The following is a 25,356-nucleotide window of genomic DNA, read 5'->3' as shown; positions in this document are numbered from 1 at the left end:
TATTGTTAACCGATATTTAGAAAACTTTTGTCCAAAAATGGCCATTTTTCTGGTGTGCTAATAAATTTAATTAATGCATTCATCTGCAAACCAACAGGGTTTTCTTAAAAAACGTTCGCCTCAAGAAGCTGAAATTCTTCGTCAGCTGTACACCAAGTCGTTTCCAGACCTGTATCACTTCAGTATTCAGAACTTAGAACACCAGATGGAGATGCTGGAGGCCTTTGTGATCATGCAAAGCATCAACATGCTTCAAGGCCTGATCCCTTCCAAGGTAAATAGCTCAACTTTCTAGAACTCTCTCTCCTTTTAGCTGAGCCGTACTGTGCAGAGTCTGTGATATTTGAACATGATTCTTAGAACCATGGGGAAGTGGGGAGGTTTCAAACATGGACACTGCATATTTTGTGTTTTTCCTTCATTTCTTTTTTTTTTTTTCCACAAAGCAAACCACAGATTTGTGGATTAGGGGCAGGTTCGCAGTCGTCTAACAAGCATTCAAAATTTATTTCGGAGACCAGCTTGGTATTCCCAGAGATCAGTTCTGCATTTGTTCTCCCGTTTTATTCATCTTTCCCTCGTTCTTGTTTTGGGGGAAAACTGTTATCCCTTTTAGATCTTTGCTATTTTCATTAAAATGTCAAAGCCAAGTTTTGGTTTGAGAATTAAGTAAGTAAAAGAAAAGTTTCTTCCGTGCTCAGGAGCAAGGCGGGGAGGTCACGCCGGAGCACCTGGGGAGACTCTACGTCTTCTCCCTGATGTGGAGCGTCGGGGCAGTGCTGGAACTGGATGGCCGGCGCCGCATGGAGCAGTGGCTGCGCTCCCAGGAGAGGCTGGCCTTGGACCTGCCGCCTCTAGCAGGGCCTGACGACACCATGTTTGATTATTACGTCGCATCTGATGGTGAGCCCCTCTCTTCTATCCATCATCACACGTGGGACCAGTTTTTTCCAAAATGGCTAATATTTACACTCTATCTACCTATCATCTGTCTATCATCTATCATCTATCTATCTATCATCTAGCTAGCTAGCTAGCTAGCTAGCTATCATCTATATTTCTAAATGGTAATTAAAACTCTTGGCTGTAAAATTGAAGTGGAAATGTTTATGTGTGTATGAAAGAGAGTCAATTGTTTCTTTTTCAAATATTTATTTCAATTGAGTTCCAAATGCATATTTTCTTGTTAAATATATCGTGTACTGAACTTTTAATGAAATAAAAACAAATTTAAAAAATCACCAAATCAGATCCATTTCAGCCATTCATTCGATATAATCAGCAACTTATAAAAAAATGACAAAGTATGAGGTATATTTTTATGAAATAGGTGTGTATATCTATACATCTGTATCTATGCATGTATTGCAATACTTTAAGTTTATTTAAATGTGCATACATATATATAAAGTACATATATACACATATATAAAGTACAAATATACATAATATTTATATATGGCATCCTAGGATGTTTTATTTTTGGTTTTACAGTTAGGGAAGTATGTAATGAAAAATGATTTTAGGTACATATGACTATCACTGTCCTGTATTTTTCTTTTTAATAAATTATTTATTTATTTTTGGCTGCACTGGGTCTTTGTTGCTGCGCGCAGGCTTTCTTTAGCTGCGGCGAGCGGGGGCTACTCTTCGTTGCAGTGTGTGGGCTTCTCATTGCGGTGGCTTCTCTTGTTGCGGAGCACGGGCTCTAGGCGCGCGGGCTTCAGTAGTTGTGGTATGCGGGCTCAGTAGTCATGGTGCACGGGCTAGGTTGCTCTGTGGCATGTGGGATCTTCCTGGACAGGGGATGAAACCTGTGTCCCCTGCATTGGCAGGTGGATTCTTTTTTTTTTTTTTTTTTTTTTAATTGATTGATTGATTGATTGCTATGTTGGGTCTTCGTTTCTGTGCACGGGCTTTCTCTAGTTGCGGCAAGCGGGGGCCACTCTTCATCGCGGTGCGCGGGCCTCTCACTATTGTGGCCTCTCTCGTTGCGGAGCACAGGCTCCAGACGCGCAGGCTCAGTAGTTGTGGCTCACGGGCCTAGTTGCTCGGCAGCATGTGGGATCTTCCCAGACCAGGGCTCGAACCCGTGTCCCCTGCATTGGCAGGCAGATTCTCAACCACTGCGCCACCAGGGAAGCCCCTGGCAGGTGGATTCTTAACCACTGCGCCACCAGGGAAGCCCCTGGCAGGTGGATTCTTAACCACTGCGCCACCAGGGAAGTCCCCTGTCCTGTATTTTTATACACACTTTTTGTTATTGAAAACCTACATGTTTAAAAAGAAAATTCCAAGATACTTCTTACTATTTCCTACTATTACCACTTTGGGAATAGTTTCTTGGGAAATTTTGACTCAGCAAACACATACTGAAATACTTAGATGTCTGAATTTAATGAATTTTACTTTGTGGGGAGTTTTTGGAAGATGACTTCATGAGATTCAAGGAAGTCTGCTCATTATAATTAGGGATTAAGTTATTAATAGGAATATGAAGATGTAAATGTTCTCTTTTCACATCAGGTAAATGGATCCACTGGAAGACGTGTACTGAGGAATATGTGTATCCATCTGATGTCACCCCAGAGTATGGCTCCATCCTGGTGCCAAATGTGGACAATGTGAGAACTGACTTCCTAATTAAAACCATTGCTAAACAGGGCAAGGTATGGCTCTTTCACTTTTATTTAAAGTAACATATTTAAAAACATACCTTGAAAACATGAAGCATCGTGTGACCACCTAGAAGGGTGGGATAGGGAGGGTGGGAGAGAGACACAAGAGGGAGGGGATATATGTATACATATAGCTGATTCACTTTGTTATACAGCAGAAACTAACACACCATTGTAAAGCAATTATACTCCAATAAAGATGTTACAAAGAGAAAAACGAAAACATGAAGCATCTTGCATTTATTTTAGAATGTTTTATGTTGCTGTTTAGAATAAATAAAAGTATTACCCAAATTAATATAGTTCTTTTATTATTCCTCAGTAACAATATTAGAGTTGAATAGCTTTAATTCATAATTAAGTAATGATTTTTCATGTATTGAGAGAAAGTGAATTTTGACTTGTTTTTCTAAAGAGAAATCCTTCTCTTTTGATCATTGTATTATTTTGCCATGGCTGCCATAACAAAATACCACAGGCTCAGTGGCTTAATCAATGAACATTTCTTTCTGTACAGTCTGGAGGCTTGAAATGCAAGGTTAAGGTGTTGGTGGGTTTAGTTTCTTTGGAGCCCTCTCTCTCTCCTTGGCTTGCAGATGGCTGTCTTCTCACTGTGTCTTCCCATGGTCTTTGTGTGTGCATCCCTTGTTTTTCTGTGTGTCAAAATTCCCTCTTCTCGTAAGGATGCCTGTTAGACTGAACAAGAGCCCACCTTAACGGCCTCATTTTTAATGTAATCATCCCTTTAAAGACCCTGTCTCCAAACGTAGTCACATTCTGCGGTACTGGGGGTTAGGGCTTCCACATATAAATTTTGTGGGGACACAATTCAGCCCATGACAATAATTTTATTGTATTTCTTGGATTTCTTTCTCAACTCCTGTTTTAGGCTGTGCTGTTAATTGGTGAACAAGGAACAGCCAAAACGGTCATAATCAAAGGATTTATGTCAAAATACGATCCTGAAAGCCACATGATCAAGAGTCTGAACTTTTCTTCTGCAACCACCCCACTGATGTTTCAGGTACTGGCTCATTGGTGCTTCTAGTTCAGCCCAGGTTTGTGATAAGCTTTGGAGGCTCAAATCTCATGCTGTTCTGCTGTACCCACTGAACTTCATGTGCACTTTCACCACCATAGTAAATCCCCTACATACGTCTTCCATTATCTCTATTTTTCTGTTGCAATAGAATCTCCCCCTAGTTAGATGACAACATATAATCTTAAATTATGGAGAAATAAAAAGATTATATATGGTGTTAAAAGCCTCAACACTGTTTAGAATATCTCTGTAGAAAAGCCTGTGAACATGCAAAATCCAAAATTGAAAGAAATATTATTTATTCCCCACCTAAAACTACTCCTTCTCCCTACTGTCTGCTTTTCTGCGGGTGTTACTATTATTCTAGTCATTAGGACAGACACACTGGAGTCATCTATGATGGTCTCTCTCTTGAGTCAAGGGCTGCTAATATATCTGAGGAAATACTTTTCATGTTGTTTCCTTTTTCTCCCTTCCCCCTATCTACCTCTACATAATCTACTTCATGATTCCGCAACAGGGTATTAGCATCAAAGAATCTTGAAGCTGGTCTTGCTTCAAGTCTGATCCTCTTCAAATCTAGTTTCTATCCTTTTTCCAATCTCTGGTTCCTATTTATCTTGTTGTTCACTGACTTAACATTCTGCAATGGCTCCTATTATCAATTTCAGCAAGGAATACAATCTTAGAATCTTAGCACATTAAAGATTTTTCTTATGATATCATTGAGGAGGAACAGAGAACAACTCTCAAGTTTGCATTGCTTTTGTCAATGGAACTGCCAAGATTGGCCAGGGCTTGCAGTGGCTAACTGGTTCTTTTTCTCCTATTCCTAAATTATTTAAGAAACCAGAGAGTAAATCTTAAATGTCAATCCATGCTTTAATTGTTTGCAAATAATCTGATACCTTTATTAGAACATTAATAAGAGATACATTTTATAAATTGAAATGTATGAAATGGTACACTTGAAAAGATACATATGAAAAAGAGTTAGGAAAAGGTACATTAATAAATTGAAAATGGAAGGGAAATTTTTAGGGGAATTTAAATCCAAAGAACTTCATTTTTGATTAACTTTGTTGTTCTTTAGTTGTTGGAATGAAAATATCAAAGAGCAATGAAAATTCTTGAGAACAAGGCTAAATCATGACTTTTTAATCACTTAATGTAATTGGTGACTACAGAGTGCCAAAAAACTAAGACCATTGATTAAGTTTCTAAATAAGACTGTCAAAACATTATGCTCCTCTGTTAGAGATGGAATTTCCAAAACTGGCTAGCCTTCTATCATTAATGAATATCATTTACATACTGTTGTGTTGGGAAGGTCTGGATCGAGGTGAACCCCAAATTGCAGTGACTCAGCAGTGGTATTTTTGTGTTTGGGGAACTGCACACTAGATTATCCTAGGCTGGCAAGATGCTAACATTATACACATTCCCTTGATACTATTTTATATTTTTAAAACTTTGTTTTACTTTTGGAGAACATCTCTTTAAAGGTTATAATATAACCTTACTTGTGGATGCAGATTGTTAAGCATTAAGTCAAAGTGTGAGTTTTTTTTTCATTATGTAGGGTAGCTATCTAGCTCTTCACATTTCTCGGGAGTGGATTAAATCTTTAGGGCTGCAGTGCAATTCTGACAGCAACTACCTGGAGTTAGTGCAGACTTCACAGGTGAAGAGCTCAGTCCCTACAAAACTTCTGTCACTTCAGAACCAGCCAGAAGCTCAGGGGTTCCCAGGCTACCAACACTTTTGAACAACTGGCTGCAAACTGAAAGGTTTCTATGACCCTGTCAGTTTTGATAATCCACCAGAATGACTCACAGAATTTAGGAAAATGCTATGCTTATGATTATGGTTTTATTATAAAAGATATGAATTGGGATCAGCCAAAAGAAGATGCATAGGGCAAGGTCTGGGAGTGTCCCGAATGTGAACCTTCTTTGTCCTCAGGATGTATTACTCTCCCGGCACATCTGTGTATATCAGCAACCAGGAAGCTCACCTGAGCCTCAATGTCCAGAGTTTTTACTGAAGTTTTATTACATAGGCATGATTGGTTGGCCATGTGATTGAAGTCAGTCTCCAAACCCCTTCCCCCTGGGAAGTCAGCTTGTATCACATGGTTTAAAGCCCTAACACTCTAATCATAGTTTGGTCTTTCTGGCATGAGTGGTCTGAGGGGCCCACAATGAATAACAAAGACGTTCTTATTATGTGGGAAATTCCAAGGGTTTAAAGGCTCCCTCCTAGGAACCAGGGACAAAGGCTAGCCAAATTCTTTAGTATATGGCAAGGAGTTGTCACATATTTTTGCTAGTAACTCTTGGTGATATTTACCCCTCTCAGGTGGTAAAGACCTGTGCTTTATGTCTCTATAGCATGAAATACTTATTAATTTCCTAGAAAAAGGCACACGTAATCTAGAAAACATCCTGTTTATTAATATACAAATTCATAAACCATGTAATAAATTTCTAGAAGCAGTACCGTATTGAAGTATAATAAATTAGAAGAAGAAAAAAAACAGGTTTTCAAAACATAAACATCTGTATTCTTTAGGGTTCCATTATCTGATTCACAACTATTGATGTTTAACGCAAATCCTTCCTATCCTTCAGTAAGAAGGTGGTCTCAACACTTCACTATTTCTTTTTCTGTTCAGAAGCATCACAGGATCATCTGGTCTGTTTAGTGCCTGTTTTGACTGCTAAGCATCAGGGCTTTCAATTAAGCTAGACTCATTAGTTTTAGAAAACTTTCAATTAGCCAAACTGCTGTAATTAACTTTCTCACTATAATTTTCAGCCGTTCATGCTAAACAAGGGCTGACGGAGCTGAGCATTTGTCTCTGTGTGTCCCATTTATTTGGATCCAAACCAAATTGAAATTGTAGATGAGAAAATAGATACCGTCCATCCCTCCCGTGTTGCCATGATGGCACATGTGTCAAGGACACACGTCTGTTACTTGACAGGTTGTTTTCATCTGAACTTCCTTTGTTTTTACCATGGTGTCACTTTCACATCTTTTATCAGCAGGAGGACAGACTCTATGTCCCTCTTTGCCTGGGACTGTCCAGTTAACTTCTGTTGTCTCAGGTGAATAATGAATAGCATCCTTGTTACTATCCAAAGTATGAAGTTTGGACCAAAATTATATGGTCACCCTCTTTTTGGCTGAGGAAATTTCAGTCAGTCTTTTAAGAGAGATGATTTTTTTTTCAAAACAAATATAGTTTTAATTTTTTTATTCTTGAAAGTAATTCACACATACCTTTAAAAATGTAAACAATACAGAAAATAAGACGAAAAAGAAAATTTCTTAAGAGAATTTCTGAAAAGATTTCTCTGTTCTAAAAATAATCTCGAAGTATTTTGAATGCAACAACCGTCTTACAAATGCTTGTGTAGCAATAGGTTTTGTTTTTTAAAAATGACAACTGAGAGCTTGGAAGGAAATTCCACATTTTTTCCTAGACTCAGAACCACTTTTCCTAATGAAATCTTATGTAGAAGACTAATCTATCAAACAGGTAACAAGGGATTTGCTTTGATGGAGTTGGAGCTGGCCTCCTGAAATCCCTTCCAACCTCCTTCTTGCTTCCTGTAGGGGCCCTTGTGATTGAAGAAAATCCTTTCTATGCTTCAGAGTATAGTCTGAAGACCAGTTTCCAGAGGAGACTCTGAAGATATAATACATGAAAGTGTTTTTTTATGGTAAAAAGCTCTCTAAAAATGTCAGGTTTCACTGTTAATATTAACACACTCAGGTTGAGGAAGATTGAAGTACTCATTTGAGTTCCCAGATAGTTAGTTGGTGGCAGAACCTGGGTGAGAAACCAAGTTCCCATGTCTTCCGCTGTGCTTTTCTAGTTCACCCATCTGATCCTTCCAACGGCTTTTCTTTATTCCCATTAATATTCAAATGGCTGATTTATCACAGTGCATTTGTTTTATTTTTAGCTTTTAGTTACGTAATATTATATTTTCATGTTAATTTTGATATAATTTTACTTTTTATAATATGCTATTGAGAATTTTAAACTTTACTAATAGAAGCCTGTTTTCATTTGGTTTTGATGAGTTACAATAAAATGGAAAGATATTCTTTAGACAGTAGATTTCTTAATAAAAAGCATAAGCTCTCCATTTTTATCTTTTAGCTAAATAGCAGATACATGGAAGCCTACACTTAAGTATATTTTATATTTCAATTTGATTGGATGTAATATGTATGAAAAATGATTTAAGTGCTGATATGTAGAGATACCTATAGTAATAAAAAATATCTTTCATTTTTATAATGTATTAAGTTCACTAAGTGCCTTCACATGTATTATATCATTTATGGATAATATTCTGTTGTGTGTATACACACACATACATATACATGATTTATGTATCTCTATATACATTCCCACTTTTGAGCTGTGGTTCAGTGACTTATGTGGTTTAAAATGACTTATAAGTCATAAAGCTAATAAGTGGGGGAAGTAGCAGTTTAACCCCTTTTTTTCTAACTTTAAACCCAGTCAGAGCTATTGCATAAGGCCATTGCAGTTTACGCAGATTTTGTGCTATGTCCCATTCACAGAGACAATAATGTGAATAGTGAACCCAAGAACTGGGCAGTGCACAACCTCCTCAACTGTACATGTTCCTTCCCCTGGCTGGGGAAACAGACATGTGCACAATCAAGTATAGCTGATATGATAAGTGCTACTTATGGAGTAATCTAAGTACCCTGGAGCCCAGAGGAGGAGGGGATTCATTTTGTTAGGGAATTACAGGAATAAATGTAATGAAAGAGTTGACCATTACTTGGGGGAATTTAATATTTATATAATGTTAATATTTTAGGGATTACAGAGGCTGAATTGTCTATTAAGAAACTAATTCAGAAAATTGAATTGCCCTAGTTTTAGAGCTTTTCATTTGGAATGGAGAAGAGCAACGTAGAATGGCTTTCCTCAGCCCCATTCCTAAGTCTATCTGGATGACTAACCATCTGTTTTTTATGTGTTAAAATGTCACTGTCACAACTGGGGTTCACTCTAGTATCCCATGTATGTGTGAGCTAGACAGACAATGAGGTGAGAAACTTGTTTAGGTGCCATAGATTGCTTCAGATGATGTCATGCTGACTACCTTTCTCCTATTTCAGAGTCAAGTCATCGTCTATTCTCAGAGAACAGCATAAACTGCCCTTAGTCCAGGCCCTTGCTAGAGATTTCAACTCTTTACCAATAAGCTGGGTTGAGGGAAGTGACTTTTATGGAAGATCATTCATCTAAGTCAATATTTCACAAATTGTGTTTGGGTGATACTAATGCTGAGAGATTTTTTGGCTCAAAAATGGCTACTTTAGGAATATGTAAATAAGGATCTCTCAATGAACACTGTAAATCAGTCTGAGAGGAGCATCATGTTATTGTTTTATTGTTAACTGACGATGAATGAATGAAGACCGAGATGGGCCGGAACCAAGAGCCTGAAAAGGAATGTTTAGAAATGAGACTGAAGGGTGAGCAGGGAGCATTCTGATGTTCCTTGTAGGTCACTGATGAGGAACCGCTGGAATACTAAGCAGGACTGCGTCAGCACTCAGCAAGTTCATCCTGGCTGCAGGTGGAAGAGAGAGGGCTGTGCTCAGAGAGACCTGAAAGGAGGCGGTTACAGTAATTCCAGAGAGAGCTTGACCTGGACCAAGATATGGAAGGGGCACAAGGATGCGTTCAAATTGTGGTTGAGAAGCAGACCAGACAGGACTCGTTTTTGGTTGAGTGGATATTGTTGGAGGAGAGGGATAGGAGAGAGAGAAAAAAAGTTAAAGATGACTCCCAAGTTTCTTGTCTTTATTGATCTATGTATCAAATATTTACTGATAAATATATTGTACCAGACACCTTTCTAGACACTGAGGAGGCAGTGATGAACAAGATAAACAAGGTCCCTGCCTCCCTTGCATTCTAGTGGGAGAGACAGACAATAATCGAATCAATGAATATACCTATTTGGTTTTATTAACCGGACTATGGTTTATATCACCAAAAAGATGGATGAGGTGGGACAGTAGATCAAGGAGACCAGGGAGAAAGTGGGTGGCAGAATACTACAAAGATGATAAATTATTCTTTAAACTGATTTCTTTGGGGAGACAGAAGAGTCTAGACAAAATTGTAAATCACACAATATAGACATTGTATATGACTTATAAAGAAGTTTCCAGGCCTGACTGGAGGCAGGGAGGGCAATTTAAAAGGTTGTGACCTTAATCCATATGAGAAAGACAAATAACTGATCAAGGGCATATCATTTTTCAGAGAGGATGAGGTACATTAAAAAGCAGTATTTAAATTGCAGTAGAACTTATCGATGTTGGATGTGAAAATGTTTGGTTGAGACTTAGGTAGTTGGTGCTAATCCCTGAGATGAGCACCTGGGGTGGGTGCAGATTTTGTGATGAGGCAGAGACGTCTGCGTTTGGATATGTTGATTTTGTGATGCCATGGATAATCTAAGTGGGGAAGTCCAGTTGGAGACACTAGTCCAAGTATACGGCTTTCCTAAATATTCCCAAACACATAGATCTATGATGGAGTAGAACATGAAGTTACTGTGTTTCGGGCTTTCGGGAGATCTTATCAAACTCCCCAGTTCATTTGGCAACTATTTAATGGGCAGCAGTTCTAAACACAGGAAGAAGTCTCAGCTTCTAGGTTCACAAGCTATTTAATTTTTCTCCCTCCTTTGTTTTTGTTTCTATCAACTTAGCTTTTTAATTTTATATATATAGAAAAGTAATAATTTTATATATTAAAATGAATTCCTTCTAGTAATTTCCTGCTATTTCAAAGAAATTAGGGTCATAATGAAGGGGAAGAAAGTGCAGGTATATAGCTATTACTCCGTATTATTTCATCTGTTCCACCTATGGCTTTCAGCTCTTAGAAGGCCCCCCAAGACATAAAATCTTCATGTGCCTATGAGTTCTCATTAACGGACGAGGGAATATCTGGAAGGCTCTAGTTTGCCATAGGGAGTTGTCAAGAGATTATTAATTGCTTTATCCATTTAAATTCATTGAGGAGAGCTAAATTTAGCCTAGTACATTACTTTAAACAGTTTTCTTTTTATGTCAGGGCAATATGAAATTCTTCTTGCCATTGTACTGTTGTCATGGGAAATTTGTGTGATACGTTTATATATCTTTCTATTTTAAAATGGTGAAAAATGTTCACATCTTTTGCTATTGTTCGTTAAAATGATGACAGAAAATTACAATTTGAAATTACCAAACTGGGGAAATTTTCAAGGACAGATGTATAGATTTTTGTTTATATCTTGGCCTTTTTTCATGGTTGTACCCTGAAGGATTATTAATGTCATTTTAACAGGTTTGCTCTTCATCATGAAATAAGGAACCTCTTTTTTGGATAGGATAAGAATGCATTTTATCTCCATACACCTCCACCTTCTCTTATATTTATACATTATCTTTAACATGACTTAAATCGTGAATCAGTGGGAATAAAATGAGGTCTTTAAGACTGAGTTTCTGGAGCATGAGAAGTGTGAGCCCCTTCTGTTTTCTTTGCAGTGCTGGCTCTGTTTAGTACATACATTCTGAACAACTGACTGATTTCCAAACTACACTCTATGACCATGGAAATGTTAATACTGTAGTCAATAGTCTGGGGTTCTTCCCTCATGTCCCCCTTACTCCTTCCAACACCCCTTCTGTCAGTTTTAGTATTCCTTTCCACATTGCTAGGACATTTTTTTATAGAGCACAGGGCAGTTTCCTCCTGTACCACCTAAGCTCAGAATGTATTGGATAGAAAAGAGGGGGAGCTGTTCTCCACTTTGTGAAGGGGAAGAGAAGTGATTCAGTGTGATTGCATCTGCCCAGAGCAGATTGTGTCAGGCTACAGAAGCCAGTTGGCAGATTTCTCAACAAAGAGAGAACAGTCTTCAGGTTATGGCAACCCGTGGAGCTCAGAGCAAGACCTGAGAAGCCTCTTGGACAGTAGCCCTGTTTAGCTTTGTCTATGATTATAAGGAAACTTTGAGGAGGGCTGGACCTTTGAATAATGGGGGTTAGGGTTATATTATATTGTCACCAACATAGGCACAATAAGACAAAACTAAATCTGTAGAAATAAACAGAAGAGTCTCATCCCATTCAAGATTTACATTGATCAGAATTTTCTTTACTCCTAAATTAAACCAGATTTTCAAAGGTTATAAACGTTATGCAAGAAAAGTTAGGTACCTCATGCCCTGCTTTCCAGAATTAAGGGACATTTGGGGGTTTTTCTGAGTAATTTTTATCATTTCAAAGGTTCCTGGATTTTTAAAATAATTAACCATGTCTTAGGGGATATTTTCACAGATGTTTCTGTTGACTTTTCTGTTTAACAGAAGACAATAGAGAGCTATGTGGATAAACGCATGGGCACAACATATGGCCCTCCAGCAGGAAAGAAGATGACTGTTTTTATTGATGATGTGAATATGCCAATAATCAATGAGTGGGGAGACCAGGTATATCGATCCTATTGTGCACTTTATTTGCCTAATTCCTCATTGATTTATTTTTTGATGAGTAAATATTTTTTACTTTTTCAACTTGCAATTCCTAAATTCCAATAAGGTCCATTATTTGGAAACACTCAAAGAGTTAGGTCCTGGGATATAAAGGAATGACATTTTAATTCTGAAAGTTGTCTTTCTTAGGTTACTAATGAGATAGTACGACAGCTGATGGACCAGAATGGATTTTATAACCTAGAGAAGCCTGGGGAGTTCACCAGCGTTGTGGACATACAGTTTTTAGCAGCTATGACCCATCCTGGGGGCGGACGCAATGATATACCCCAAAGGCTCAAGAGGCAGTTCTCTATATTTAACTGCACGTTGCCCTCTGATGCTTCTGTGGACAAGATCTTTGGTAAAGTGAACGTCAGTGGGGCCTGGGAGGGAAGAATCCCTGCTTGGGTTCCAGTGAGAATATATCCACCTAGAGGTCAACACAGAAAGAGCGTTGGGTGGTTTCTTAGTCTACGAGCTTCATCACTCTCAAGCAGTGTATTTTGTTTATATAAAGATTTACTTTATTATGTGTGTACTAAGTTAGGTGCTAAGTAGATTTTTTCTGCCTATGTATTTCTTTAAGAAACTGTCGCTAGCTTCTTCAGCCAGGAGGTTAAACATTAAATGGTCTTAGACACGATGAGATGCTTTCCTCGTGGGTACACATATTTGAGGTCTGCATTGATATAATGCCATACCAAAAGTTTATGTAGCTGATACCTAACCAACCCATATAATGATTTTGGCCAAAGAAATAATATTGCACAGAGTGGAGATTAGCCAGAGTCCGATCCTCAGACTAATTTATAGGGTTGTAATAAATTACTGATTGATTACATATGCAGTGTTTCAGAAATAAATTCACCCAAGAAACACTAGCGCAATCGATAACCATAATTATTTAACTGAGAAATGAAAATGAGTTTAGAAACTGATTATGGAATCACTCTTTTCAGAAAAAGTAAAAAGTTACGCATGCATTCGTGTTAGGTACTAATTTACCATTTCTGAAATTGCAACTGAGAAAAAACTAACTAGGATTACCCTGATTAATTTCTGGCAGACTAGAATGTCTTCTTAGTGCCCTAGGGTAGTGGAGTACGGCAGTATCTGCCTTCAATCACAGCAGTGGGCAAAGGTTTGGAAACCAAATGACATGGGAATTATCTAAACTTGGGAGAAGTAAAATGGACTAGAAGGAATGACTAGTATCGCTTTTGATTATTCTTCTTTGCCTGGAAAATTTTACCTGTAAAGTAAATGAAAATATTTTATAATGCATGGAAAGGCAACAAAAGAATGGAGAAATCTTAGAGGATTCATGAAAGCTCCCTTTTTTAAATCTTTTTCTAAGACAACTTTATATATTCATCATTGTTACGCATTTAATAATACTGAATCAGTTCAGCTAGAGTTTTCAATAGTATTTCTTAGTCAACTTTTCAGTATTTGAATGCTAACTTGCTTGAACCTATACCTACTTTGTAGGTTTAAAAAAACCCCAAAGAACATTAATTAATAGAAATTTCTTTAATATGTGGTTAACTATTAAAATGTTTAATTATATTTGTACTCTGCATTATAATGTTTTTCATTTTCACTTAGGTGATTTGAACTGTCAGTCAAAATGTTATGACTTTTTTCCCCTTTCAGGTGTGATTGGGATAGGATACTACTGTACCCAAAGGGGCTTCTCAGAAGAAGTGAGAGATTCAGTGACGAAACTGGTTCCCCTGACACGCCGACTATGGCAGATGACTAAGATTAAAATGCGCCCTACCCCTGCAAAATTCCATTATATTTTTAACCTTCGAGATCTCTCTAGGATCTGGCAGGGAATGTTGAACACTACTTCAGAGGTTATCAAGGAACCAGATGTAAGTGATACATAAGAGAGTAAAACAAGTAACTTTGTTATTTATTATAAACTCTAAATATTCTTAGTAATGCAAATTTTAGTGGCATCATGAAAATATTTTGGGGTGTTTTAGCATGGATATTTTTTTCTTTGCTGCTTTTCACGAACATAAATAAGGGAAACGTATGCCAAAATTTTTTTCTTTAAAAATTCCAATTAGGACTTCCCTGGTGGCACAGTGGTTAAGAATCCACCTGCCAATGCAGGGGACATGGGTTCGAGCCCTGGTCCGGGAAGATCCCACATGCCGCGGAGCAACTAAGCCCGTGCGCCACAACTACTGAGCCTGCGCTCTAGAGCCCATGAGACACAACTACTGAGCCTGTGTGCTGCAACTACTGAACGCCGCGCGCCTAGAGCCCGTGCTCCTCAAGAGAAGCCACCGCAGTGAGAAACCCGCGCACCACAGCAAAGAGTAGCCCCCGCTCACCACAACTAGAGAAAGCCCGCGTGCAGCAACGAAGACCCAATGCAGCCAAAAATAAAAAATATATAAATAAATAAATTAACCAAAAAAATTCCAATTAAATTTGGTTTATGTTTAAGGAAATATATACAATTATTTTCTAATGAATAGAGTAAATGGAAAAATTGATTTTGTTTTTTCATCATTATTTTCTTATACTAAATAATGGAAAGAATCCCTGTTGATCTTATTATATAAGTCTTCCTATTATTCATATTATAAACTTCATATTATAAACCTGACATTTTAACTTTAAAAAGTAATTATCTTTATAATTAAACTTTCAAAATTGAAGAATAAAACCATTTTGTTATTAATCATCCATGATCTTTCTTTTCCATATAACTTGATGTACTAAAAGAAATACATATATTGGTAAAACTGAAAAGAGACAGAAGAGTAGAAAGTTCATTTGACAGAAAAATGGGCATTTGTACATACACTCGAATAAAACAGTTCGTAGCATTATAAGAATTCTCTTCGAACTAAAAGGGAATTCTAGTATGTAAAATGCAGTATGTATGTAATATGTAAAACTGTAAAGTATGTAGTATGTAAAAATGCAGTATGCCTTTTTTTTTTTTTTTTTTTTTTAAATTCTTATTTATTTATTTATTTATTATTTATGGCTGTGTTGGGTCTTCGTTTCTGTGCGAGGGCTTTCTCCATTTGCGGCAAGCGGGGGCCACTCTTCATCGCGGTGCGCGGGCCTCTCACTATCGCGGCCTCTCTTGTTGCGGAGCACAGGCTCCAGACGCGCAGGCTCAGTAGTTGTGGCTCACGGGCCCAGTTGCTCCGCGGCATGTGGGATCTTCCCAGGCCAGGGCTCGAACCCGTGTCCCCTGCATTGGCAGGTAGATTCTCAACCACTGAGCCACCAGGGAAGCCCCCAGTATGCCTTTTTTTGCCAAAGCATAAGGCTAAGGCAACATCAGCCTGTTTTTCCATCCTTTTCTGGAACCGAGGTTGTAGTTAAGCAAATAGGTTTTAGGGGACTTCTCCACTTAAACGCACCGAAAAAGTTGAGATATCAACCAAACTGTCACTAGGCACATCAAATGTGGACTGTTAAAAAAAACCCAGCTTTGCCTCAGATGCTCACAAAGTAGGTAACCACACTGACTGACTGCAAGAGGACATTTTGGGGAAAACTCACTCTCCTTGTTACAGAGAATTGGGAGTCATTTTAACAGCAGTGAACATGTTAACTTGATTTTTTTCCCTCAGAGTTATTGACAAATTAATAGTGTTGTGGAATGCAGTCTTCCAAAATTACTTTTTGAGTAGCCATTTTTTGGTGCTTATTTTAAATCAGCATAAACAGGTCCAGCAATTGGTTTGTCATGAACTTTGTCGTAAGTGAATCATTAAATATATTTTACTAAAATTTTATTTTCTGGCAACCAAAGAACATTTGATCATTAGTAATATAATGGCTTAAAAGCCTCTAACTTGCAAAACATTACCAAGGTAAGAAATTTCCACCAGTGTTTTGTATTAAATAATTAGCTTAGACAAACATTTGTTATCCTTGCTATAGGAACAGATATATTGAGCAATTAATTCTCTCAACTTCCAGTTAATTTTGGGTCCTGGATTATCTAGACTAGGTGATTGCTTTATGCAGATAATCCAGAGTTTTGCCATAAATTTCCTTCACACTGTGTTAAGTAAATATATCTTCGTAATTATCTCAGTTGCATACATGAGAGTTGTTTTTATGCAACTTTTTATATTATGCTCTGGCCACATGAATGTAGGTGTCTTATCCAAACAGACTAATTGATCACAAACATAAGACTTTTATGTAGAGTATTAGTTTGTTGGTTGTTCAGAGTGATTTAGTATTTTGTCTAGGAATGCTTTTGTTTTAATTTAAAGGCTGAAAATGAATATACACTACTCTCTATTTACTATACTTGAATGAGACCAACTTGAAATGAAGTTAGGTATATTTTAACTTATTTTATTTTATTTATTTTTTAATAGGACAGTTATATTCATAGACAATTTGTTGTATACTAAGACTGTGCAAAACATGTTTTATATCCTTGTATCCCTTGTACAAATAGCAGTAACGTCTCCCACGTCATTTTGACAACCCCAAAATGTCCTTTTTTGGTGCTAACACACCAAATGAAAACCATTAGTCTAGAATTTTGTTTCTGATGTGCTCCCAAACCTGTTGTTCATGTTAAAAGGAAACCAGTAGTGTTAATCTTAACTTTTTAAAATGTAGCATCTTAAATCAGGAAGGATGCTGCCCTATGATATCGTCCACTTGAATTCCCATCTCTGGCATAATGGGAATTAATAACACATTTTAATGATGCTTTTGACAGGAACTGTTAAGGCTGTGGAAGCATGAGTGTAAACGTGTCATAGCCGATCGTTTCACGGTGTCTGATGATGTGACCTGGTTTGATATGACTTTAGTAAACTTGGTGGAGGAGGAGTTTGGTGAAGAGAAAAAACTCTTGGTGAATTGCGGAATTGACACTTATTTTGTGGATTTCTTGAGGGATGCACCTGAAGCTACAGGTAAACTATTGAAGCAGAATTTGAAATTCCCCAAAGGGATATCTGAAGACAGAAGTTCAGTTCAGGGATGTTGAATTTCTGTTTAGTAAACTTTACTGAGACAAGCCTGGGACATATTAGGTGCTCAGTAAATACAGAATGAGTAGATAAATGTGTGCTCATGGAGTTCAAAGATTAATCATTTTAATGCACATCAGTCTCGGATATTAAGGTAGATTTGGGAGGCATACTATGGCAGAAGACAGTGCTAAAGGCTTACAGCTGTCACACAGAGGTAGATTCAAGGAAGGGATCTCCCACACATTACCTGGGCAAGTCTCTGAACTTTCTCAAACCTCATTCTCCTCATTTATAAAAATGGAAATATTAATATATGAGTCAAGGGGCACTGTGGGGGATAAGTGAAATGTTATCTGTGGATGGCTTGGGCAGTCCGTGGCCTGTACTCACTGCCAGATGAAACATAGCAAAACTATGATAATTATTACTCGAGTATTCCAGGTGCTGAAAATAAAAAGAAAAACCTCACATCCTCTGAGAGGGCCATTGAATACGATTAGAAAGGGGTGGGTGATGTTGAGGGAAGATTTTGTGGTTATGGTTCCATAAAAAATTGAGATATATTACTTTTCTTATGAAAAGAGGTAGGGCTCCAATTATTTTTTTCCTTCAGAAATAACTGAGCTTAAGTGGAATATTTTTCTTTCCTTTAGAAACCTCTTCTAATACTGAGGAGGAATTTTAAGTTAATTTTCATATTCAAAAAGGCATGTTTAAACACATGCTATTTATATCTTCTAAATGATTGAAAATGACCAGGCAGCCCCTTACTAGATTAGATAAGGATGTATGTGATCTGTTAAGTTTCTGAGTGACAATTGCAAAAGGAGGTTTATTGCTGGCTATGCAGTTGGACTGATCCTTCCACAAAAAGAAGCTGATACAGTTTATTTTCACTCAGGTCACACACATCCAAAAATCATGTAAAGGTAAGAGCATTTACAAGGTAATTAGAATTTATGTATTTTATTTCCTCTAATTCAGAAGGATAAGTAAGTAGATTACGGTTTTCAAGGAGCAAAGCGCAACTGCAGCATTGTGGAGCGGGGGTTGGAGGTGGGGAGTTTGGTTGGGGGCGGGGTGAATGAGTCTAGAGGGAAGCACAGAACATTTTGTGACTTCAAAGCACTTTGTTTGTCAAAGCTTGAAATGAGCATTTATGAAATAAGGAAGTGACTATTGAAATTCAATTAGTGGGAGCCTTGCAAATGGACCAATCCTAATAATTATGTTAAATCAATTTCCTTGCTTTGTCACAAAAAGGTTAATATACTTTATATTAGGACAGGGTCAATTGAAAGTAATTATGTACTATTAGATTTGGAAGATCCACTCACTCTTCTAGTACCCAGTGAATTTCTAAGTTGTTACTGTATCAGTATATTCAACTAATGTTAACTGATAGTGAATTTATATATGCCCAATTTAGCTTTTTCTTTGGCATTATGCTTTATAGTCAAAGTTGGAAAAGTATTAAACTGGTATGTTATGTGTTTCTAATTTTTAAAAAAGTTTAGTGATTTTAATACTTTTCCCAGTGAGATAACTCAATGTTTATTTATTTAGGAAATCATTTTTTCTATTTTCTCTCAACCCTTCACCTCCATTCCCCCAAATTCACTTCTATTCTCACCACTAACTTAAAATTTCTGACTCATAAAATTTTCCTAAGCAAATGCAGTGACCTTTTTCTTTTTATTCTCATTAAAAAATAATTTAATTTTTGATTTCTCTTGCTGATTTTGACATTAAATCCCTACTTTTTCAATCTTCATTAGCGAGTATCTCTGGGAAGATCCTTGAAATGCCAATGGTCTATTATGGATTCAAATTAAATTCAATGTATATGACAGTATTTGAAATTGACCTTTTCTAGACATTTGAGAATTAAGACTGCATATGATCACAAACATGTTAATGCTTTTACTATTGTTTGCTTTCTTTTCTTTTCTAAAAATACATACTCTGACATTTGGGTAAAAATCAGTATTATTCAGTGCTAAATTGTAGAGCTATGAGTGTATTAATTTAGGTTGAAGGAAGTGGTAATGTCCAGTGATTTGAAGAAACTTAATTGATTTTTCTTCCCCAACCCCAGGTGAAACGTCTGAGGAGGCTGATGCTGAGATGCCCAAAATTTATGAGCCGGTTGAATCTTTTGATCAACTGAAGGAGCGTTTGAATATGTTCCTGCAGCTCTATAACGAGAGCATCCGTGGCGCTGGCATGGATTTGGTGTTCTTTGCAGATGCGATGGTCCACTTAGTCAAGGTCAGTGGCCACGCCCGGTAGCACCCCCCAAGACACTTGCCTTTACACCAGAATTTTTTCCCTCCTCTTTCATTTTCTTCTTCTAGGAGAAAATTCAGTTTAAAAATAAACCCAATGCTATATTCCAATTTAATTTCTGAACTGAATGCAACATGTCACACCTATAGGTTTAAAATCAGAGCAGGTGTACTTCAGATGTGTGATAAGATAATTTTATTCACTGTTGCTATACTGCTTCCAGCTCAGTGTTTTCACTACATAGAATGAATGTGGTTGACATCTGAGTTCAAGGCACAGGCACAAAGTCTGCTTATATTTTGCATAATGCAAAGGCTAACTATAAAAAATAGGGCATTAGTTTTGAGGACATTATGCTAAGTGAAATAAACCAGTCACAAAACCACAAATACTGTATGATTCCACTTATATGAGGTCCCTAGAGTAGTCAATTCGTAGAGACAGAAAGAATGGTGGTTGCTGGGGGCTGAGGGGAGGTGAATGAGGAGCGTTTAATGGTACAGTTTTATTTTTGCAAGATGAAGAGTCCTGGAGATGGATGGTGGTGATGGTTGCACAACAATGTGGATGTACTTAATGACACTGGACTATACCCTTAAAAATGGTTAATGGTAAACTTTATGTTGTGTGTATTTTACCACAATTAGAAATAATAATTAAAAATAGTGCATAAACAGTTGATTTTGAGCTGGGATGAAAATTCTGTTACAATGAAATCCACCAGGAAAGTACAGTTGCCTTTCTACTTTGTCATATGAGTCGTTACAATTTCCAATCACTGTAATGATTGACCCTCAAAGGTTAGAAGTAAAATATATTATTTACTTGATAACGTACATGACCTAATTTATTGATGGTGGGAGATAATGCCATTTAAAATTCGTCGTTGATATTCTCACTTTATTGATGTCAATTATTTTTTCAGACTACATCCTTTTAATTAGAAAGAAGACAATTTGAGTCTGTCTCCCATTACTTAGGCTTAACCATGAGGAACAACCTCATAATCACAAGTTGTCACCTCTAATAATTACAAAATCTTAGAACTGGAGAGGGTTTTAGAGGTTACTTAGTCAACTCTGCCTCTGAAAATTGAGGAGGCCGGACTAAGTCAGGGAGAAGGAGGAGAACAGAGAGTGTGTTCTGGGGTTGGATGTCCCCAGCATGAGGACACTTAGCTTGGAAACTGAATTCTCAGAATCTGAGATATCTACTGAATTATGAGCGCAAATGTTCTTCCAAAGCCAAATATAAATAACATTTTGAAATTAGCTCCTAATTTATAGTTGACTAGAAGTCAAAAGGAAGAATGGAGATACTATCATATTTAATGATTAAAAGGAAGAAGACAAAAAGAATAACATTTTCTAAATAAATAATATCGAAGGCAACTTCATGACTAGGTGTCTATGGAGACAAAATCTGGTTGGCTTGGGATTCCATAACAGCTTACATTGAAATGAGGTTATTTATGTTAGTCTTGTGCTTGAGGATGTTCCCTAGAGCTGTCTTTTTTTCTGGGTTTTGCAGCACAGATGATGCATTTCTTCACTTTGGGTATGACATTCAAGGCATGTGTGCCTCAGTACAGGCCCTTGACTGTGTTTTCCCTCACTCTCAGCCTCTAGTGTGCCTGCTCTGGGATTGGCCAAAGAATCCAATGATTCTTTGAATCATGAATCAAGAATCCGTGATTGGAGTTTCTGAGCTAAAATGCTCCATTCCTCACTGCTTTCTAGGCCAACCCTCTCTTCTATCCTCTTGCTTTCTGTGTACGGTTACATCCAAACTCTGTCATGTGGGTGTGAGCCTTGAAATATGTGACCTAGTTATAAGACATGATAGAAGCCAAGAGACAGGATTGAAGATGAAAACTGCAGCAAAACAGGATGTGATCTGAAACCAAGTGTGTTTCTTAGTTCCTTTCTTAATCAAAATAACAATTTTCTTTTAAAACCAAGAATATCTCTGCGAAATCTCTTTTGCCTCTTTGGTTAAAGTTCAAATCATGGTGTGTATTGTTTTTCATGATCTAGTCCTTGCCTACCACTCTACCCCTTGTGGGTGGTGCTCTGCTTAGGGTGTAATCCAGAAAAATCAACTGCTTGTGCTTAAACACATCCTGATTCCAGAGCACCTCATCAATGCTGCATTCCCAGCAGGTGTTGTGTTGTATAGAACTCATCTGTTTGTATTTGTCTTCTCTGCCAGACTGTAAGCTCTGTGAGGGCAGGCACCCACTTTATTCCCCTTCATATTCACAGGATGGAGTATTGCTGAGACAGGCACACTTGTGATGCTTGATAAATAGGTTTAGAATTTAACCAAGTCCCCAGTATGGCCCTAAACAACGCTTTGCACCTTATTTCCCGATATTTCCATACCTGGTACTGAAGTTCCCATCCCTATGAGGACACCTCAGGCCTTTTGCTGATTCTGAGACTTTGTACATCCCATTCCGTCTTCTTAAAATTGAGCCCACTGCCTGCCCAGTGTGCCATTTTCTTTGCATCATAAACTTCTAGTTATCGTTCAAGATCTAGATCAAATTCCAGCTCCACACCTAAGACTCGCCTCCACAAGCAGTGTTGTTTCCTTTGCATTCTTTCCTCCAGTTGCCATCATTCCTATCCACCCCAGCATTCACCATGGGGCATTATTGCATGTTTCTATTAATAGGTCTCTCAGGATGTGAGCACCTGTAAGGCAGGTTGGGCATTATTAAATTTTAAAATATTTGCTAAAGAAATTAAAAAATGAGTATCTCTATGTTACAATCTATAGATAATAGGACAAGATAGTCCCATTTGAAGTTCTCACTTGACTGTGTTTTCTCTTATAGTTTCTGTTTTTAACTAGATGATGAGTTTTTTTGAGTCTGCTTTTAAAGTCTTCTGTTTGTTTGTATATGATCATTTGTCGAATATATTTTAAGGGTTTCTCATGTGCTAGAAACTGGGAATGGAAAATTTTAGTTTAAGACCTAAGCCCAGTTGCAGAAAAAGGTGTTAGGATGAAAGTTCCTTATACTTGATTAACAACAATTATTTAAAACACTAATATAATCACCAGCATCAACTAAAGGAAATGGTTATGAAAAAGTTATATATTTTGAAAAAGTTAACCAAGAAACAACACAGACGATTCTAGGATGGCCTGCAGTAGCTTCTTACCTGTCTTATCTATCTATGCCTCTTGAAGTAACACCAGGGAAAGAATATGAATAGACACTGGCAAAATCCTAAGAATTCTTGCCAGTACCACTCCTCCCCTGCCTACAGCAACTTAGGAGAGCATCACATGGAAAGGATGAGTAGGAGGCTGGAAGAGCAGAGCGTATCACCTACCAATCTTACCAGGATTGGTGGACCAGGTTCTTAGGGCCACAACAAAAAAATGGTCTCCGTTTCCAAGGGCTCACACTAAATTTGGGGATATAATCCGAAAGCAATGGTAGTCCCAATAGGAATAGGGTATAGCCCCTGCCAGTGGAGGGAATCCTGAAAAAGGATGTTTAATCAAACCTTGTCAGAATGCAGAGCCCAGGTTGTGCCAGAAGGCTTCCGCCAGCAACAGAGAAGTGATCCCTTCTCAGCCCCCATATAGCTTTCTATCATTAGTTTAGAGAAAAGCTGGCATTACAGCAAAACTGCAGGCTCAAACTGCAGTTAGGAGGGAAAGACAGTCATCATATAAGGTGAAAAATGCATCCAAGAGAATTCTACAGTGAATCCCCTTTAGGTGGGGTTGGAGACCTGATGGTGAAAGTAGTTTATCAAATACAAATAAAGTCAAAGAATCATGGACTTTTACCACAAATATGACTTGGAATGGTCTGGGGCTACTGACTGGCATAGAGTAGACTTCTGGTCTACCCATAATCACTTAGTAGATACCTTAGGTATCACTGTCTTTGCCAAATAATAAGGAGAGTGTTTATGCTTATTTTCTTCTTTTTAAATTCCATCATCTGTGCCATATTTTGGAAATTTTCTTGCCTTCTATTTAAACTATGTTAGTTTTCAAATGCGGAGGATACTCTAATTAACCGTGTGTTCTGTATTCCAAGGATACACACTGTTTTGAAATTTCTGTTCTTTTTCCTATCCTGCTGAAGTAGATTGGCAAACTAAAAGGAAACCTCAAAGTCCCCTTTATTTCTCTCCTTGAAAACCCAGAGCAAGCCAGAGTCTGGGCTGTCTGATGACTTTTCTCTACTGGTCTCCTCCTATCCTAGTTTCCTAAAGGCACATGCCCCGCTCCCCACCCTGTCCAATACTTCTTAAACATTGTTATATTTCAGAAATGCCTTCATTAGTCCAACCAGTATATCTTTCTATTCTGATCCTAAGACATGTACAGCTCCCAAAATGCTTATACAGGCATACCGTATTTTCTTGCCCTTTGCTTTAATGCACTTAGCAAATATGCAATTTTTTACAAATTGAAGGTTTGTGGCTACCCTGTGTCAAGCAAGTCTATTGGTGCCATTTTCCCAACATTTGCTCACTTTGTTTCGCTGTGTCATGTTTTGGTAATTCTCACAATACTTCAAACCCTCTACCAGAAAAAAGATTATCACTCACTGAAGGCTCAGATGATGGTTAGCACTTTTTATCAATAAGGTATTTTTCAATTAAGGTATGTACATTGTTTTTTTAGACATAATGCTATTGCAAAATTAATAGTATAGTGTAAACATAACTTTATGTGTACTGGGAAACCAAAAACTTGCTTTATTGCAATATTTGTTTTATTATGATGGTATGGAACTGAACCTGCAATATCTCCTAGGTATGCCTGTGTTGAATAAATAGGAAAAAAGTGGAATATTTGCACATTAAATGATACATGCTTTTTCTGTTCCATATTCTAGATCTCACGTGTCATTCGTACTCCCCGGGGAAATGCCCTCTTGGTGGGGGTGGGTGGATCGGGAAAGCAGAGCCTGACCAAGTTGGCTTCATTCATTGCTGGCTACACTTCCTTCCAGATCATTCTGACAAGGTAACACGCTTTCACCTTAATTAACCTGAAATGGATTTTGATAAATGGTTCTCAGAAGCCACTTGGAGTTAAGAATGCATTTTTCTTATACATAAGGGAATCATAATCGTTTTTCTTCTTGAATGTTGACTTATCATCCTCCCCTTTCAACCTCTGTCATAGACCATGAAAATTTCGCATGAATGATTTACTTTGGAAACATTTTAGCCTCTCATTTCAGTGACCAGGTGCCTCCGTGTTTTCATGTTATGCTTGATATGAGTGTTGTGTATATTCCTTTTAGTGCATTTCAGAAGAAATTTGTCCCTACTAAATGTTAATTCAGGTTTCAAGAATGTTATTAAACTGGAAAAACAGATGAAAAGTTTATGCTGATTTACTCATTCATACATTTAAAAATATTCATTGAACACCAACTGTGTGTCAGGCACTGACTCAGTGCTGAGATACACGGTAAGCAAGATAAACCTGGCCTGTGTCATCATGGAATTTACAGCAATTCAATGGGGACAGTTGAGCAACTCACTCAATAAGATGTGATACGTAGGTGCTCTCTCTGATAAGGAAATAAATGCAGACCAGACCAGAGTCTGTTGAAACATGAGGGAAGGACTCCTAATCTTGTCTAAGGGATGGTCAGAAAAGGCTTCCTGGAGAAAGAGATGTTTCAGCTGAGACATGAATATGAGTAAGAATTATCTCAGAGAAGAGAAACAGTAAAGAATGTTCCAGGCAAAAGGATCAGC

At 37.6% G+C, this 25,356-nt stretch overlaps 1 protein-coding gene across 1 annotated transcript in view; it reads left to right on the top strand.

The window, feature by feature from the left end:
* The window catches only part of DNAH5 (dynein axonemal heavy chain 5), a 200,715-nt gene that overhangs the window by 95,555 nt on the left and 79,804 nt on the right, over window positions 1-25,356 (top strand). Inside the window, exons 44-53 of the mRNA XM_059916759.1 lie at window positions 98-274; window positions 702-903; window positions 2,527-2,669; window positions 3,568-3,702; window positions 12,159-12,281; window positions 12,474-12,687; window positions 13,983-14,206; window positions 17,056-17,254; window positions 19,413-19,585; window positions 24,480-24,610. Coding sequence (XP_059772742.1) covers window positions 98-274; window positions 702-903; window positions 2,527-2,669; window positions 3,568-3,702; window positions 12,159-12,281; window positions 12,474-12,687; window positions 13,983-14,206; window positions 17,056-17,254; window positions 19,413-19,585; window positions 24,480-24,610 — 1,721 coding nt within the window. The remainder of the gene's footprint in view (window positions 1-97; window positions 275-701; window positions 904-2,526; window positions 2,670-3,567; window positions 3,703-12,158; window positions 12,282-12,473; window positions 12,688-13,982; window positions 14,207-17,055; window positions 17,255-19,412; window positions 19,586-24,479; window positions 24,611-25,356) is intronic.

The sequence above is a fragment of the Balaenoptera ricei genome, chromosome 3 (genome assembly GCF_028023285.1).
Source record: "Balaenoptera ricei isolate mBalRic1 chromosome 3, mBalRic1.hap2, whole genome shotgun sequence".
Lineage (NCBI taxonomy): Eukaryota > Metazoa > Chordata > Mammalia > Artiodactyla > Balaenopteridae > Balaenoptera > Balaenoptera ricei.
Note: the sequence above shows the minus strand (reverse complement) of the source record. Positions and strands in the feature narration are given on the sequence as shown.